Here is a 16720-nt window from a genome sequence, read left to right as displayed (position 1 = left end):
AGGATCCTCTGTCCATGGAATTTTCCATCAAGAATACTGGAGTGGGTTGACATTTCCTACTCCAGGGTATCTTCCTGACCCAGGGATCCAACCCGTGTCTCCTGCATCTTCTGCATTGGCAGGCAGATTCTTTACCACTCACCACCTGGGAAGCCTGAAGGACAGTTCACAAAGAGGCTAATTTAAAGATTTATTGTAGGAAAATTGTGGATTTATAGAGGCCAAAGTAATAAAAGGGGAAACCTGGTAAACAGGGAAATTTCTGATATCAGTAAGTAAAATTAGAGCGTTTGCTGTGGAGAAATGCTTGATACTTGATACTGCCAATTGAGGAAAAAAAAAAAAAAAGCACAGCCTCAAAGTTGAGTTATGTTTTATTTGACAGACAAAACTGAGGACTTAAGCCCAAAACACAGCATCTCAGATAATTCGAAGAGCTCTGAAGAGAGAAGATGGGGTAGGTAGCTAGGATACATGTATAGGAGTTTCTGCAACAAAGACAAGGTAGTTGCAATAAAAACAAAAAAAAAATTACTGTTAATTAAAGAAAACCACATATCTCAATTTAAGGAATTTAGTGCTTTTATTTGTATGGGAAGATGCAAGAGTCTGGGCTCACTGAAATCTTTTCTTTGATATGCATCTCAGCTGTCTGGGGCTAGTGTCCTGTGTTTTCACAACCTGAGTCTCCTCAGGGTGCGCTGTTGGAGTTGGCTGTGAGGCTCCTCTGCCCATAGGATTTTCCTCCTCCAGGGGATCTTCCCGACTCAGGGATTGAACCCATGTCTCCTGCATCTCCTGCATTACAGGAAGATTCTTTACCACTGAAACATCAGGCATCCTGAGTCTCCTCCTAAGGGTGCACTGTAGGAGGTGGCTGCAGTGGCAGGCAGAGTTTCCATCCTGAGTTCCCTCAGGGTTCACCATCCAGATGGCTGTCATGTGATGGCTTGATGGCTGCAACATTCTTTTTTTGCTGATATGGAAGGCAGCATTTTTTATTTGCAATATAAAGGCAAGACAGAAATCACTTTCCTGGATCTTAATAGAGAGGAATCAGTGTAATTATTATAAGCAAGCAGCACCAACGTCCTTACCAGCATCGCTGGTGCTGACGCAGTGAGGAGTTCCACATGGTCATTATTACTCTATATGACTTTGATCCTGGTTCTAACACTGCTCCCCCTTCTCCAAAAGAGGAGGCTTCCTCTCTATGTACAAGTGACATACGAGTTGGGGTCTTATGTGGGGACATAAATCTTTAGTATTAGCTCTGTAAGAACTGTTTTTAAGACCAGCTGTATCCACTCCAAACAGAGCATAACACTGCAAGGTTGTTCAGTGAGTTTAAAGCTGAATAAGCCTCTAGTTAAACATCTTTTGGTTATTAAGAAACTTTCACTAAGCATAAGGGGGAGTAAAAATGTTTTTATAGACTCTAAGAATATTAGCAACCATAAGGAATGTCAGAATATTTTTCCAAAGAAATTGAGATTTGGAGAAACAAAGTGATGTCCCCAAGGTTGAGCAAGTAAGTGGTAGAGCAGAGACCAGATGTTGTCTCTTATTTTCTTACTTCTACTACTTATTTTTATCTGACTGCCTTTCCCATATTTTAGCTAAATATTGGTTCTTCAGATGGTATAACTTATAGTGCTGTAACATCCAAAGAATACAAATTATTTTCAAATATGCTTTCTAATTTGCTAGCAGCTAACTTGTAACTCTCTAGCTAACCAGTTAGGCTAGTAGCATAGAAGTAGCCTAAGAAGTAGTTCAAGATTCAATCCTCTGTCATCTGGGAGCTAATGTGCTCAGGTGTAATGGAGAATAGGTCTCCACCCTTGTCAATTTACAAGACATACCTTTTAGGAAGAGCCAGTGGGCTGCAGTTAATGCTTCCTCCATCAATTATTGCTGGCTTCCCAGGTGGCTCAGAGGTAAGAATCTGCCTGCCAAAGCAGGAGATGCAGGAGAAACGGGTCCAATCCCTGGATCAGGAAGATGCCCTGGGAAAGGAAGTGGAAACCCACTCCAGTATTCTTGCCTGGGGAATCTCATGGACAGAGGAGCCTGGGAGGGTCGCAGTCCATAGGGCTTCAAAGAGTCAGACACAACTGAGCGCGCAAACACACACACAATCAGTTACGACTTAAAATGTAATCACAATCATTCTGCTCTTTGACAGTTTACAGTAAGATCCTTAATATGAATCGAAACAACAGAAATTTGATAATGATGGTATTAAAATAATTGGCTTAGAAGAGAAAAAAAATGTAAAAGGGGCTTTGAAAAGATGAAAGTGCTATGCAAACGAGAGGTATTTCTTTCTTATTATTTTTCTGTAAGGAATCTTATGAATGTTTTCATTTGAAAGCAGATAATCGAAGACTGCAATGCAGACTACTGCAAACGTGGAATATCAGATTCAAATGTAATAATAAAGCCAGGACCAAAAGCCAGTCAGGTATAGTTTGCTTCTTTAAATTATATAAACCTTTCCCCTTAAAACTGGTGAAATTCCCCTGCCTTTTATATATTTTTATATTCTTATTATTTTGCCTTATCCTAACTGTATCTACAGTTGGTTTGCTCATTCCTTCATTCCTAAATTTGTCCGTTAGCTTATTCAACAAACACTCACAAAATACCTATGTATACTCAAGCCCTGTGCTAGGTGCTAAGAGATAAAGTGATTTCAAAACTAGGCATGTTGTGCTCTGTGCTGAAGGAATACATGGACTGATAGAAAAATCAATACCGGTGCAAACAAATGCAATACAGCGTGCCAAGTGCTGGAATAAAGGCTGAAGAAAGGGCAGCAGGAGTCCAGAGGTGGGAGTGAGCAGTGTTGCTGAGAGAGAAGTACCTCAGAGAAGGTGACCTATGCGCTTGTCCTGGAAGATGATTAGGACTTCTCAGGCAGCCGAGGGAACGGGCTTTGTAGACCAGACAACTTGATGAGGGAACCGCTTTAGATGCAGCTAGAAAAATATCAATGTTGTGACAACATATCACCTCACGTCCCTGGACTCACTGCAGAGTAAAGACTATTTGTTGGTGTACATCTGCTAAATCTTCCTTAATAGCTTCTTAAGCTCCCCTCTCTTTGTGCACTTAGAGTCCTGTGGAAGCCATCATCGTCCTGCGTCAGTTTCCATTTTCCTCCAGCCTGCAGAGGATGTCTGTGGTTGCTCAGCTGGTGGGGGAGGATCAGTTCCATGTCTACATGAAGGGAGCCCCGGAGATGCTGGCTCAGTTCTGCAGACCTGAAACAGGTACTAAGTGGCACTTCCCTCTTTCAGAAGGTGAAAATACTTAAAAACTCAAACAGACAGAGAAAACCAGCCTAAATCAATGAACATGGAGGTGGTTGTTTTCTCGGTAGGTGGAAAGTGGGCCCAGCAGATCTGCTAAGGCAGAGGTGATCATTTCAAAGCAAAGAAACAGAGAGTAAATATCAGACTGTGGTCCTGCCAGAAATGCCCAACCACAACGCAGCATTAGAGAAGGAGATGTGAAACAAGCATCAGGACGAATCAGGAAACTACGCTGGGGTCAGAGGACCAGGGACGGTGAGAATGAGTGTTCAGAAGGAACCAGAGAGACAGGTCTGAACACCAGACTCATTCTGTAAACAGCGATGCTCTATCATCCACCTCCTGGGAGCTGGAACCACTTATGGTGTCTCAGATCAGTGGGAGGAGAATATAAAAACAATAAATCTTTTAGGGAAAAAAAGTGATTAGAGTAAATTAGGTGGTATTAGAGCAAGGTAATTGATAATTTTCACAGCAATTTTGTCTTTCTGGGCCAGATTTTAAGCTGATTTGTATTGTTTCTTCATCTTATAAACATGTACTCTCTAAGCTGCAGTCAAGATTTGTAAGAATATTGTTGCATTCAAATGAGTTCATTTGGATAAAATTGGCCTTTTTTTCTCCTGATTTTCATCTATATTCTCCTTACAATTGCTGATAGCCATCAGCTTGTGCCTAGAATTTTAAGAATTGGCAAATGATTGCTTTTACTTCTTTCTCTACTTGGAGTCATTTTTTTTTAGAATTCTCTCTATTTTTCTGATGTTGATCTTCCTCATAGCTCCCATTAACTCCATCCTTTACAGACTGTTGGTCTATCGTTGGCTGTTATTTTTTTAGGTGTTATTTGCCACTGCTTCTTTGTCTGGTCAGTCTAATTCTTCTTATTGTCCTAACTTCTGATCCTTGACATATGATAATAACATATTCAGTGATTTTTTTTCCTTCTTGTGTTTAAGAAATAGAGAGTTAGCAGCTTCCTTGAAATAGAGCCTCACCTCCAGAATTATTGATATTTTAGAATTACAGAAAGTCTGTGCTGAGTAGGAGCATAGACATCTATAACCTCTTCATTTGAGATGCAGAAGAGAGACTTAAAATGCCCAAGGTCAGGAAGCTAGCTGGCAGCACAGTGGAGACGAGAACCTAACCTACTGCACTTCTTATTATACTATTCTTTTCCCTAATATCTTTATATAACCATGCATACATAAACCATACAAATTTTATAGACATACTAACCTTAGTTATGATTACCACATCAAAATACACAAAGGTTGGCACTGTGTCATCTATTACCTAAATTGGCAAACGTTTCTGCAAAGAGCCAAGTAATAAACATTTTAGGCCTTGCAGGCTACCCCATCTTTGGCTCAACTGCTCAACCCTGCCATTGTAACCTGAAAGCAGCCATAGGTAACAAACAAATGGGCATGGCTGTGTTCCAATAAAACCTTAATTACAAAAACAAGCAATGGGATAGTTTAGCCTGCAGTACCTCATTTCATCTGGGAAGATGGTCCTGAGGCCTGTCTTTACTGAGCTCAGCTAATGTATGTGACACCCAGTTGATGACCAGTACATCTTTGGCATTTATTTCTGTTAGATTATAAGAATAACATACTGATGAAGTTGTTTGTGGCCTTTAACTGAAGTTATAGTGTTCTATTTAAAAAAATTTTTTTTTATGTGAACCATTTTTAAAGTCTTTGTTGAATTTGTTACAATAATGCTTCTGTTTCATATTTCGATTTTTTGGCTGAGTGGCATACGGGATCTTAGCTCCCGGGCCAGGGATTGAACCCCACCACCTGCCCCAAACATTGAAAGGTGAAGTCTTACCCATTGGACCACCAGGGAAATCCCTGTAGTGTTTCTACTAAAGCATTTTTATGGAGGGAAAGTTAGAACAAATTACAGTGACTGTATCCAGAATTTTGTTTACGGGTTGAGCCACCTTTAGTGGGACCTGCATTTACCTCTCTTTTCTCTCTTGTCAGTGCCCAAGAATTTCCCAAAGGAACTAAGAAATTATACAGTGCAAGGCTTCCGTGTCATTGCTCTTGCCCACAAAGTCTTGAAGATGGAGAAGCTTTCAGAAGTGGAAAGTTTAACCAGGTGGGAAGCTCAGAAATTGGCACTAGGGCAGGCTCTGTGTGCATGAAGAGAGTGAGCCCTGGAGATGAATGGGTGGAAGCCAAATCACCAGGAAACCTCTTAGAGATGGAGAATCACTCATCTAACGCCTTGCTTTAGAGAGGGGCAACCCTAAGCCACATTGGGGAGGACTTGCTCAGGCCACAGGGCTGGCTGGTGATGAAACAAGGATGGCAGTTGAGATCTCCTGACTCTCAGATGTCACTGAGTTATCTCTGCCTGATGACCCATCATCCCACCCAAAACAACCAACCCCCGCTTCAACTTCGGAGCATCATGTGACTGACAGATTAGGGGTCCCCTAGAAAAAAGGGTTTCAGAGAATACAGTTGTCACTTTGAAAGACCTCCAGAAATTTTTAGACTTGATTTCTTTCAGGAATTAGTAGTATACCCCCTCAGAGCTGGAGGAGTGAGTGCAAATTGAGTTCCTTATATGAAATAGAATTCAGTATTCTTCATTACATTCAAGGGGTAAATTGTCCTCTGCAGAGGGTAATCTGCAAATTATTTTTTCTTTCAAAGTTTTGCAGTTCTTAAAGGTTGTTTTTGAATTGTTTATGACAAAAGAGTAAAGAAATACTCTTTTTGGCAAATTGAATAAGAGATCATATACGTTACTCATTTTTTATTTTGTTTTGCTGACAGAGAGGTCCTCACTTAATACAATTTTTTTTAAAATTATCTGCCCATCTGCATGGATGTAGTGTGTTACTATTTACAACCTAAGTCCATCTACTCTAACATAATCAATAATCACATCCCTTCCTTACACTGTGTCTATTTCCCCCAACTATAAAATGTGGATTAGATGATCTCTAACGAGTATTTCAGTCATGACATTTCAATCTTCTAAATAGAATCACAAGCTCATTCTGAAATGTAGGAACGGCACTCTCAGGTTTGGTGTTCAAGATGTTAGCTGTTCTTGAGCAAAACACAATGACTCATAACACAGGGTTTTGTAATTTTTCAAGATACAAATTTTAATAATGAAAGTTAAGGTCATGTGTGAAGACAAGATGTATTTTGCTTGAAGTGGAATATAGCCACTACCCAGATGCTATATATATGTGGATGCAACTGTGATATTCTCATTTAAAAACTACCAGTGAGATAGACATTATTATAAATATAACAAAAAAGAAAATGAGGATAAATGTCCTAGATTTCCAACCATCTCAGGTATTCCCAAAGAATATCAGGAGTCTATTTATCACGCTTCCTAGAATATAGTTATTATCTTCAAACAGGGTAAAAGAATAGGATTTTGATTATTTTTAGAGCCAAATTATATTTAGGAGAGGTTTCCAAATAGGAAAATTAAAAATGTTTAAAAAGGTGGCATCATAATGGGGAAGTAGGAGTTTCTTAGGATGGCTTAGGGAAAAAAAGACAAAATAAAAACAGAAGAAAATTCCTTAACAAGACTCACCCTTTCATGAGTTAAGCCTATTTCTATTGAGCTTGGCTATTATTAGATGTCCCTCAAGGCACTGAGGATTCAGAAGTGAATAAAATCAAATCCTAGCCTTCTCAAGGTTTATATCCTACTTGGGGGAAACAAATAATAAAGTTAATCTATGACATATGGTCAGGCAGTGATAAATGCCCTGAAGGAAAAAATAAAGCAGGTTAAAAGGATTTTTAAAATGACAGGAGGGTGGTATTTTACATGGGGTGATCAGGGAAGTCCTACAAGGAGGTAACATTTGAACTGAGATCTGAGTAAAAGTTAGGGAGTAAGGCATACAGATATCCAGAGCAAAGCACTGCAGACAACAGGAACAGTGGATAATGCAAAGGCCTTGATGCAGGATTTTGCTGGAATGTTGTGTAATCCTGAGAGGCCCAAGTACCTGAAGCAGTGAACAAGGGGAGAGTCATAAAACAGAGATCCAAAATAGAATAAATTGATGAGATTTTGGGATCTTTCTTTCAATTCTAGTTAATAAGAACATTAATCCAATTTTTAATAGAAAGTCATGAAGCTAAATGAGGGGAATTATAATACTCTCTGAGATCATGAAGGCAGAATTCATATCTTATTATCTGAGTGTTCACCAATGTGCCTAATGAAAGATCTAAAGTAGTGATTTAGTGACTGGACTTTTGAATGGAGAATGTAGCTACTCGCTCTCTACTCCAGAGAGATGTTTCTTCAATGTATTCTTATCCAAGGGTGAATTATTTCTCATTGAGAGATTCAACTCTACTCTTTCTCTTAAAGAAGTTTACTGACCATGTGATCATTTCCCTCCCAAGTCCTACTAACATAATAGAAAAGAAATAGTATCAGAGAAAACTAGAGAAACAATAAGTATAGATGAGAGATTTCTACAAATTTCTATAAGATGTAAAGTAACTGGAAGAATGGTAGCTGAATCAGCAGGCTAGAAGAAACTGTAGCCTGTATCATGCCAGAGAGAGAGAGAGAGAGATTCCAAGAGGAAAGTTGGTTCACCCTGTAGAACCTGAGAGGATGAGTCTCTGATATGTCAGGTACTGTGGAAAGTGGGGGCTTCCCTAGTAGCTCAGCTGGTAAGGAATCTACCTGCAATGCAGGAGACCCTAGTTCAATTCCTGGGTTGGGAAGATTCCCCTGGAGAAGAGTTAGGCTGCCCACTCCAGTATTCCTGGGCTTCCCTGGTGGCTCAGATGGTAAATAATCCACCTGAAATGCAGGAGACTTGGGTTCAATCCCTGGGTTGGGAAGATCCCCTGGAGAAGGGAGTGGCAACTCACTCCAGTATTCTTGCCTGGAGAATCCCTATGGACAGAGGAGCCTGGTGGGCTACAGCCCATGGGGTCACAAAGAGTTGGAGACAACTGAACGACTAAGCACAGCACAGCACATGGAAGGTGGCCCTGAACACGGGGGATGCGCTGACAGCAGGCACAGAAATTGGTTCCCTAGGTGTCCCTCTCCTCCGCCTGCAATTCTAACTCCACTCTGGACAGAAAAAGGAACAATAGAGGATCAAGAAAGAGCTCTTGGCCCCCGAATTTACCTTCTAAAAAACACCTGAGATTTATTTTCGAGAAGTCTCACATAACTAATGGAACACAGTTATACTCCAAGCCTCCGATTTCAAATTCTGAAAACTAAACTCTTGACTGATGTCATTCATGTATTTACTGGAGGCAACATATGGAGGCTGAAATAAATGATTCCATATTCAACTATTACTATAATATCTGGTATTCAGTATGTACTTAATAAATGTCTACTAAACTAAAGTGCTTACAAATTTAAAAATATATGCTTACATGTCAGATTATATACTTACAAATTTTAAACTGCTTATATGTTTACAAATTTAAAATATATATGACTAACAAAAAATTTTAAAAACCAACAGAAGAATTGGAAGATAAATACATTGTTTTAAAAGAATAGAGTTGAAAAACATGGAAAGAGCAGATAAAAGAAGTAGAAGTGGTCACATCTGGGAAGGAGAAGGGGGAAGGTGCTGTGAAGACAGGGGCTATAGGTTTTCTTTATTATGAACTTTTGGATTCTTTCTGATTTGTTAAACCTGTGCATGTATGACATTGATAAAACTTAGAAATTTTAAAAAGAAATAAATCCAACTGTTGAGACTATATGTATATGCTTTCATGTTGACTTTCTCCCAAACCCAAAGAGAACATGTGGAGTCAGAGTTAACATTTCTGGGACTTCTCATAATGGAGAATCGCTTGAAAAAGGAAACCAAACCAGTCTTGAAGGAACTGAGTGAGGCCCGCATCAGGACTGTGATGATCACTGGTATGCGTTTCTGGAAGCCTAACAAATTAAATCCATCCTAGGCATAAGCAAAAGACCATGTGAGCTGACTGAGTCCCTGTGGCTGAGGCAGGAGGAACGATGCTTTGCTGTCAAGATTGTTACCCTCTGCTCCACTTACCTGGGAACTTGGGGAGCTCCCCTCAATGACTGTGAGCTTTGGAGGCAAGGACCATGTCTCATTCTCTTTGTCTAAGGCCCTCTGTTCCTACCCAGGGTTTGTTCAGGGCCAACAGGCTCACAGCAGGTATTGAAAGATGAGAATGGGGTTCTCATGAAGAACCCCAGTGAGACCTCTGTGTAAAGGGGTGAGACTGTCCTTTAGGGTGGTGGGGTAGGCATGGTTTGTGATGATTAAATTCAACATGGCTGATCCTAAGTGCTTCTTTTTTTTTTTTAACTTAATTGGACTCCAGATCCCAAGAATAGGTTTATGTTATCAGACCAAGCCTATACCTTCACCAGTGAAAACTGTCAGTCTCCTGAGGATGAGTTGTAAAGCACTTAAACATTTGTTTACTCATTAGTGCATATTTTGGAAATATGTGATGTTCATGGACTTGATGTTAGGATGAAAGGGAGAGATAGACATAGTGTTTGACCACTAGGGACAGACAGGCTTGACGAAGTATTATGAAAAAAATGCAGAAAGTGTTAAATGCCCCCAAAGAGCACCAACAACATAGTGTGGTCACTCAGAGGAGGGAGCGTTCAGTCCTGGATGCTGAGAGGTTTCTACACAAATCAACTCCACTTTCTTTGTCATCTAGGTGACAACCTTCAAACAGCCATTACCGTTGCAAAGAATTCTGAAATGATTCCTCGAGGGAGCCAAGTGATCCTTGTTGAAGCCAATGAACCTGAAGAGTTCGCCCCTGCTTCTGTGACCTGGCAGCTGGTGGAGAACCAGGAGAATGGGCCTGGAAAGAATGTGAGTGAATGCAGAAAGCCCCTCCATGGACCGGGGCCGATGCAATACAGCCCTGACCCTGGGCAGCCCTCTCTGAGCGTTAGAAGTCATCACAGTAATAATTTGTCCCATCTGCCTGGAGTTTTATAGTTTGCAAAGCTCTTAGCATTTGCACTGACACTCCTCAGTCTTGGCTTCACGTAGAAATTACCCAGAAGTGTTTTCAAGCTTCCAAGGCTAAAACTAGAGATTCAATCAGAATCTCTGGACTGGGAATGAGTCCTTTGCCTATTGATTCCAGTGTACAGATGTGGCTGAGACTCACTGATTTACATCCATAGTTCCCCTCCGACCCTCAGTTACCCTACACAGTTGAACAAAGTATTCATTTTACAAATGAGACAACTGAGGCCTAGAGAGCTAAGCTTGCCAAGACTCACACTCGTGAGCTACAGAGCAGGGAATCAAGTTCGGTCTGTTTGAACCCCGCTCCCCTAATTCATGGTCATTTGCATTGTACTGGACCTGTGACCTGACGTGAAGAGACGTCGGGCTTCTCTCGGTAGCAAGTTTCCTGTGCACTTCCCCCAGGATGGCGCTTTCTTGTACAGAGAATGGGCTGCAGCCTGACGTTTCATTACTAAATGGAGTGCCTCTGCCTTTGTGTGAATTCAAAGAGATGGTCCTCAGGGTGATAAATTACAAAAAGCTCCCTTCCTTCAGGCTGACCTGCCCTTCAGATTGTTCAGTTCCGAGTATTTCTTTGTCCAGTATACAAGCTACACAGCTGTATGGAGTGGCCCTGCCCCTCTCCTGTGAAGAGGTGTGTTAACTTGGCTCAAATCCATTGTGCAGGTTGTGAAAGATGACAGCTTCCTCTCTTCTTTCAGTGGATTTCTGGTCCTGATTTCCTTCTAAACTCACTTGGCTCAGCAACTACATATATTGCCTCAACTGCACTGTGTGATGAAACTCAGATCCTCACTAATTTTTTCAAAGTGCCTAACGTTATTCAATAAAAATTAGTTTGCATGTACACATACAGATTTTTAAATAAGGATGGTGTATTTTTAAAAATGTATTTCAATGAGGTATAGTTGATTTAAAGTGTTGTTAGTTTTGATTCAGTTATACATATATATTCTTTTTTCATATTTTTCCATTATAATTTATTACAGGATACAGATTTTCACTAATTTTTAATAAAGAGTCCAGACACTTCCCTGGCGGCCCAATGGTTAAGACTCTGTGCTCCCAATGCAGGGGACATGGGTTCAATCCCTGGTTGGGGAACTAAGATTCCAACTGCCATGCATAGTGCATCCAAAATAATAATAATAAGGTGCAGGGACACAAGGTGGAAGGGGCTCTGGGCACCTTGAGGGAAGTGTTGGGCAGAGGTCAGGATAGGCCCTGAAGAAGGGATCTACCTATTTTACAGGGAAGAAATCCGGGCATGATTTCTGAATGAATGGTAAGAAATCTTAGGAAACAAAAGGTTGCATGAGGAGAAGGAAGAGAAGGGAAGAATGTTTCCTCTTCTTCCCTGGAGTCACTCATTGGAACCTTGGAATGATTTCTTCAGTAACCTGACATCACATATTGTCTCCCAGACTAGGATCCAGAGCCTCATGTTGCCAAAGTAATCTCTGTTCATTTAATCTAGGGGGAACATTTTGAGTGTCTTCTTTATATGAGTCTAAGTTCTGTGGGCAAATTCTACATTATATATTTGCTGGTCCTCACACTGTTGCATAACATGAATACACTTCCTTCCATAAAATGTAGGAAAACAGCAACGTCCTTAAGAGCCAGGGTAGAAATAATGCCCTTTTGATATTAGGAAACCTACATCAACATTGGAAACAGTTCAGTGCCTGTTGAAGAAAAAGGGAGCTGTTACCATTTTGCAATGAGTGGGAAATCATACCAAGTGATACTGCAGCATTTCAGCAGCTTGCTTCCAAAAGTAAGTACTGGAGAAATGACATGTTTCGTTTTGCTCCTCAAATTAGTGAGATAAAAAAGGGTAAGAGAACAGTGAAGGTGATGACTAGCAAGGTTATCTCAGAATTAGGAAATAAACACCCTCACAGGGGGCACTGTTTCTTTAAGAGGTTTCCCTTCATCACTGCTCTTATATCACTCATCACACATCCACGTGCCCAAGGCCTCCTATTCAGAGCCTGAGGCTAGAGCTGCCCCTCGCCCCCCCCCCCCCCCCCCCCCCCCCCGTGGCCAATCCAATCCCAGTTTCCCTCCTCCCTACCTCCCCAGCAGAGGGGACCTACAGGTAGTTTCAAACATGCTGCCTGTTTTTGGAATTTGCTTTTCTCTGAAAGCCACTAACTCATGTCAGGCTCAGCTCTATTCCCATTCCTGTCTGGATTTTTAAATTACAGCAGGAGGAAACAAAGGCTTTATGGTTTATTTTCAAAATCATTTGTTATCTTGTCGCTGTGTGTCTATTTTAAAATAGTGCCTTGCAGAGTGGTGCCATTGGTGGGAAGGAAACAAGCGGAGCAGCAGCAACCATCTGTTAGCACTGTCTTGAAAGTCCTGTCACCTTTCCAGTCAAAGACCATAGAGTCTAGACCCCCACGGTGTCTAGAAAGCTGTTAGTGCAGTTCCTCATTAAAGAGATGGGAGAGCTGAGACTCAGAGACATTGTCATTTGCCTAAGGTCTTCACAATCTGGGACAGAGCTGTAATAGAACCTTGATTCTCAACTTTCAATCTATTGCTCCTTCCTCTGCAATTGTGGAGATGGTGCTTATTGAAAAGAACCGTAGTTGCCTAAGCATTTTAATCTTATATACTCCTCTGCTTTTCAGTTACTATTATTCATTAGAGCTTATCCCATCTTGGAAAAATGATCTGGAACAAAGTAATAGTCTTGTGATGGAGAACCAAGAGTGAAAGTTAAATATTAAACTGTTAAATCCCCTTTTGCCCTTTCCTGATATTTGGTCTGATGTTATACCACCCAATGCTATATTAAAATGGTGGCCAGGAGTCATTTTTCAAGACTCTTCTTTTATTTTAAAAGTGTTCTTTGTTCTAATCTTATTGCAATTGTTATTTTTCTCTTTAGATTCTGGTGAATGGAACGATTTTTGCAAGAATGTCCCCTGGGCAGAAATCTAGCCTTGTTGAAGAATTTCAGAAATTAAAGTAGGTTTTAGTGCATGAAAGGAGGGTGTATTTGTTATCAATTGCTGTGTAACAAATTGTCCCCAAAACACAGTGGCTTAGAATAGCACTATTTATTTTTTTCATGTTACTGTGGGTCAGGAATTCAGGTGTGCTTAGCTCAGTCTTCTAGCTCTGGGTCCCTCTCAAGGTGTCATCAGGTGTCGACCAGTCCTGCAGTCATCTCAGCACTTGGTGGGGAAGGATCTGCCACCAGCCTCACCCCAGGTGTCGTTGGCAAGATTCAGTTCCTTGTGGGCAATTAGGCTGAGTCTCAATTGTTCACTCATTGTTGGGCACAAGCCACGCTTGTTTCATTGCCATGAGGTGATTTCATAGGGATGCTCACAGAGTATCAGCTTCAGTGAGAGTTAGCAAGCAAGAGACGTCGGAGAGAGAGAGATATGACTATTTTTTATATCTTCATCTTAGAAATGACATCCTATCCTGTCACTTTACTCCTTTCATTAGAAGCAAATCACTCGGTCGGTCCACACTCAAAGGAAGGCATTAGATAACCTCATGAATTCCAGAAGGTGGGCTATTTTAGAAGTTGTCTGCCCCAAAGAACATTCCTTCTGTGGCTGGTAGGGCTTATCATAAAGGAAGATCCTCCTGCTTGGATACAGAGACTAGAAATGACAGCATTCTGTACAGCTCAGAATGGGGGAAAAAAATTGAGGAAGCATTTGAGTTATCACCTGGAATTATTTGAGTTTGGTCTATTAGAAGATACATAAATGATTTCAGATCTTCCAGGAAAGAGAAGAAATGATATTTTTACTGTTTTTAGGTATAGAGGCAAAAATAAAAAAAGGAAAAAGTTCTTTCTTATCTCCTTCAAAAATACAGACGACCAAGTCACATCAGATTGAAATGGTTCTTCTTGAGACCAGACCTACCTATTACTTGCTAGGAAGGTTATAGCTTCTGGACTCAGATTTCTAGAAAGTTAAGTAAGGAATGAAGAGTAGTAAAACTTTAGATAATTACTGATAAGTAGTAGGTAAACTCAAGAGACTGCTTTTGACGGTTATTTTTTGTTGCCTAAGCATTCTTAGGGATGTTTCCAAAACTGCCTATTAACTCCCATAATGCCTTGAGGCTGGGTTAGTAACCAGTGTCTAAAATGACTATTTTACTTACATGGTCATTATATGATATTGGCTGAAGAAAGTAATTTTGCCCTTCTCAAATACTTGAGAAATTGTTGCCAACTTAAATGCTTACTTTTGAAAAGCTGTATTCCCCTAAAGAAAAATCAATTCAGGACGATATATGCTATCTCAGAATTAGTTATCCTCTCAATTTCCAGATCTTGCTCTTCATTCAGAATTTATTCTTTATTCAGACAACACTAGAAGATGTAAGATTCCTCCTGTCATATAAAGACTAAATATGTACTTTATGCCTGAAGAAAGGAAGCCATTTGCAGCAAATGTATAGTCTTGACACGTACATTAGCACAAACAAATGTTTACCATGTGATTTTCATATATACTTACCAAAGAGCAGATTGAACCTACAAACTTGTTTACATTTGGCCATATTTGACCTATAAAGATGGCCATCTTTGATGTCAGCTAATAATAAGGAAATTCTCTGAGAATTTCATTTTCTCCTATATTGTATTATTTCATGTGTTCTTGGCAAGTTACCGCTGAGCCTTTAATAATATTGCCATTAATCTATACCTCCAATGTATTATATACTTATAATAGAACACAGAGTGTGCCTTGCATCAGAAGCTCCTTTAGTAACAGCTTTAAAATTTACTCTTCTCTTTATGCAGTTGTGCCTGCCCATCACACTGGTATAGATGGGAAGCATGTTATCTTATTTTCACTCCAAGATGCATCTAGAGTATGCATATACATCTCTAGTTGTTATCTGTTAAACCATTTCCCAAATGTTTCTTCTCCTAGTGTCTACATGCTAAACTTTCAGCAGCAGTGAGCAACCAAAACACAGATGGACCAGGTTATGATCTGTGCATTAGGGTGTGAGAGACACTGTGACTATGACAGTACTCAGTTCAGACTTGGCCTTGGTGGGTCTAGTCCACCAGGCCTTCTTCTGAAGTGTGTGATCATCTTTGTGGATGTCCTTGGCAGTGCTGCCATCATTTCCATGTGATTGATTGAAACAATATACCAGAGCTTTATTCCTCTGGGAATATTTCTCTCCAAGTTATTTTCCTTCAGCTTGACTCTACACATGCTCAGGAGACACACACACACACACACACACACACACACACACACACACACACCATGCATGTTAGTTGTGATGGAAATTACTCAAGTGAGGCATTAAGCTATTAATGTTTCTTATCCTTTCCCTCGCAGTTATTATGTAGGCATGTGTGGAGATGGAGCTAATGACTGTGGGGTGAGTAGAAATGACTTCTTCTAATGCAGGGGCTGCATTGATATCCCTCTGGAGGACCCCATGTCCCCTGGGGTCTGACTCTTCACCCTTCTGCCAACAACCACATCACTTAGTCATTTTGATGTTTATATTCACTTCTACCAGGGTATGGGTTGGATGTGGTGAAGAGTAAAGTGAGATGAGTCACTTCAGCTGTTTTCTAGCAACTTTTAGAATAATAAAGACCAAGAAAGGCTACAGAGGCTCCCATATTTCAGACCCAAAAGGGACTTTACGAGACTAGGTGGTTGAAATCTCTTCTGTTATAAATAAGGAAATGAGCCTCAAGGAGGTAAATTCTCTTTTTTTTTTTTCTTTCCTTTTTTTGCCTAAAGTCACACAGCTGGTAAAGGCTTAGTTGAAGGAAAAATTTGAAACTGATGATAAAGGTTTGAATTATGTGTAAATTGTATTTATTCCTGCCAAATTCTCCACCAGGGTTACTTTATACAATGTGGATTTACTCCCAAATTTTCACACTCAGAAAAATCATAAACCAAATGATTTGGTTATTACTTACAATAGCAAACTGAAATTACAAGATTCTTAGCAGATTACTTCTCCGATACAACAGAAGGCAGTGCATGTTTTATAATCTGAGTTTCAAAGATACAGTTGAAATAGTAGCTTACCTTGAAGATTTACATATGTCAGAAAATATTTTGGGAGCCAATTTGTGGGAGAAGTAATGAAGAGAATTGTTTTGTATTTCCAAAGCCTATTGTATACTTAAGGTCTGGGTATTTGTTTTATTTCTTTCTTAAATATTTTCTTCAAAGTTCTGTGATAAACTAAGCTCATACTTAGATAGCAGTTATGAATTTTTCTGCCTCGTACTTTGTGAGAAGGAGCTAGCTGTCAGTCTGCTCTTCAAATCTAGGGTGAGTACACATTCTCACTAATTATGTGGAATTTAAAACAA

The 16720-nt window shown here is 40.1% G+C and overlaps 1 protein-coding gene across 5 annotated transcripts in view; it reads left to right on the top strand.

The window, feature by feature from the left end:
* The window catches only part of ATP13A5 (ATPase 13A5), a 113920-nt gene that overhangs the window by 63701 nt on the left and 33499 nt on the right, over window positions 1-16720 (top strand). For 4 of the 5 annotated variants that reach the window (XM_043874911.1, XM_043874912.1, XM_043874910.1 and 1 more), the window contains 8 exons: window positions 2378-2467; window positions 3122-3278; window positions 5321-5438; window positions 9124-9248; window positions 10037-10197; window positions 12020-12145; window positions 13271-13350; window positions 15717-15759. In XM_043874911.1, the coding sequence (XP_043730846.1) occupies window positions 2378-2467; window positions 3122-3278; window positions 5321-5438; window positions 9124-9248; window positions 10037-10197; window positions 12020-12145; window positions 13271-13350; window positions 15717-15759 (900 nt within the window). The remainder of the gene's footprint in view (window positions 1-2377; window positions 2468-3121; window positions 3279-5320; window positions 5439-9123; window positions 9249-10036; window positions 10198-12019; window positions 12146-13270; window positions 13351-15716; window positions 15760-16720) is intronic. The other variant, XM_043874909.1, reaches the window with a different exon arrangement.

This window comes from Cervus elaphus, chromosome 19, assembly GCF_910594005.1.
Source record: "Cervus elaphus chromosome 19, mCerEla1.1, whole genome shotgun sequence".
Classification (NCBI taxonomy): domain Eukaryota; kingdom Metazoa; phylum Chordata; class Mammalia; order Artiodactyla; family Cervidae; genus Cervus; species Cervus elaphus.
This window is presented reverse-complemented; position numbering and strand designations above follow the sequence as displayed.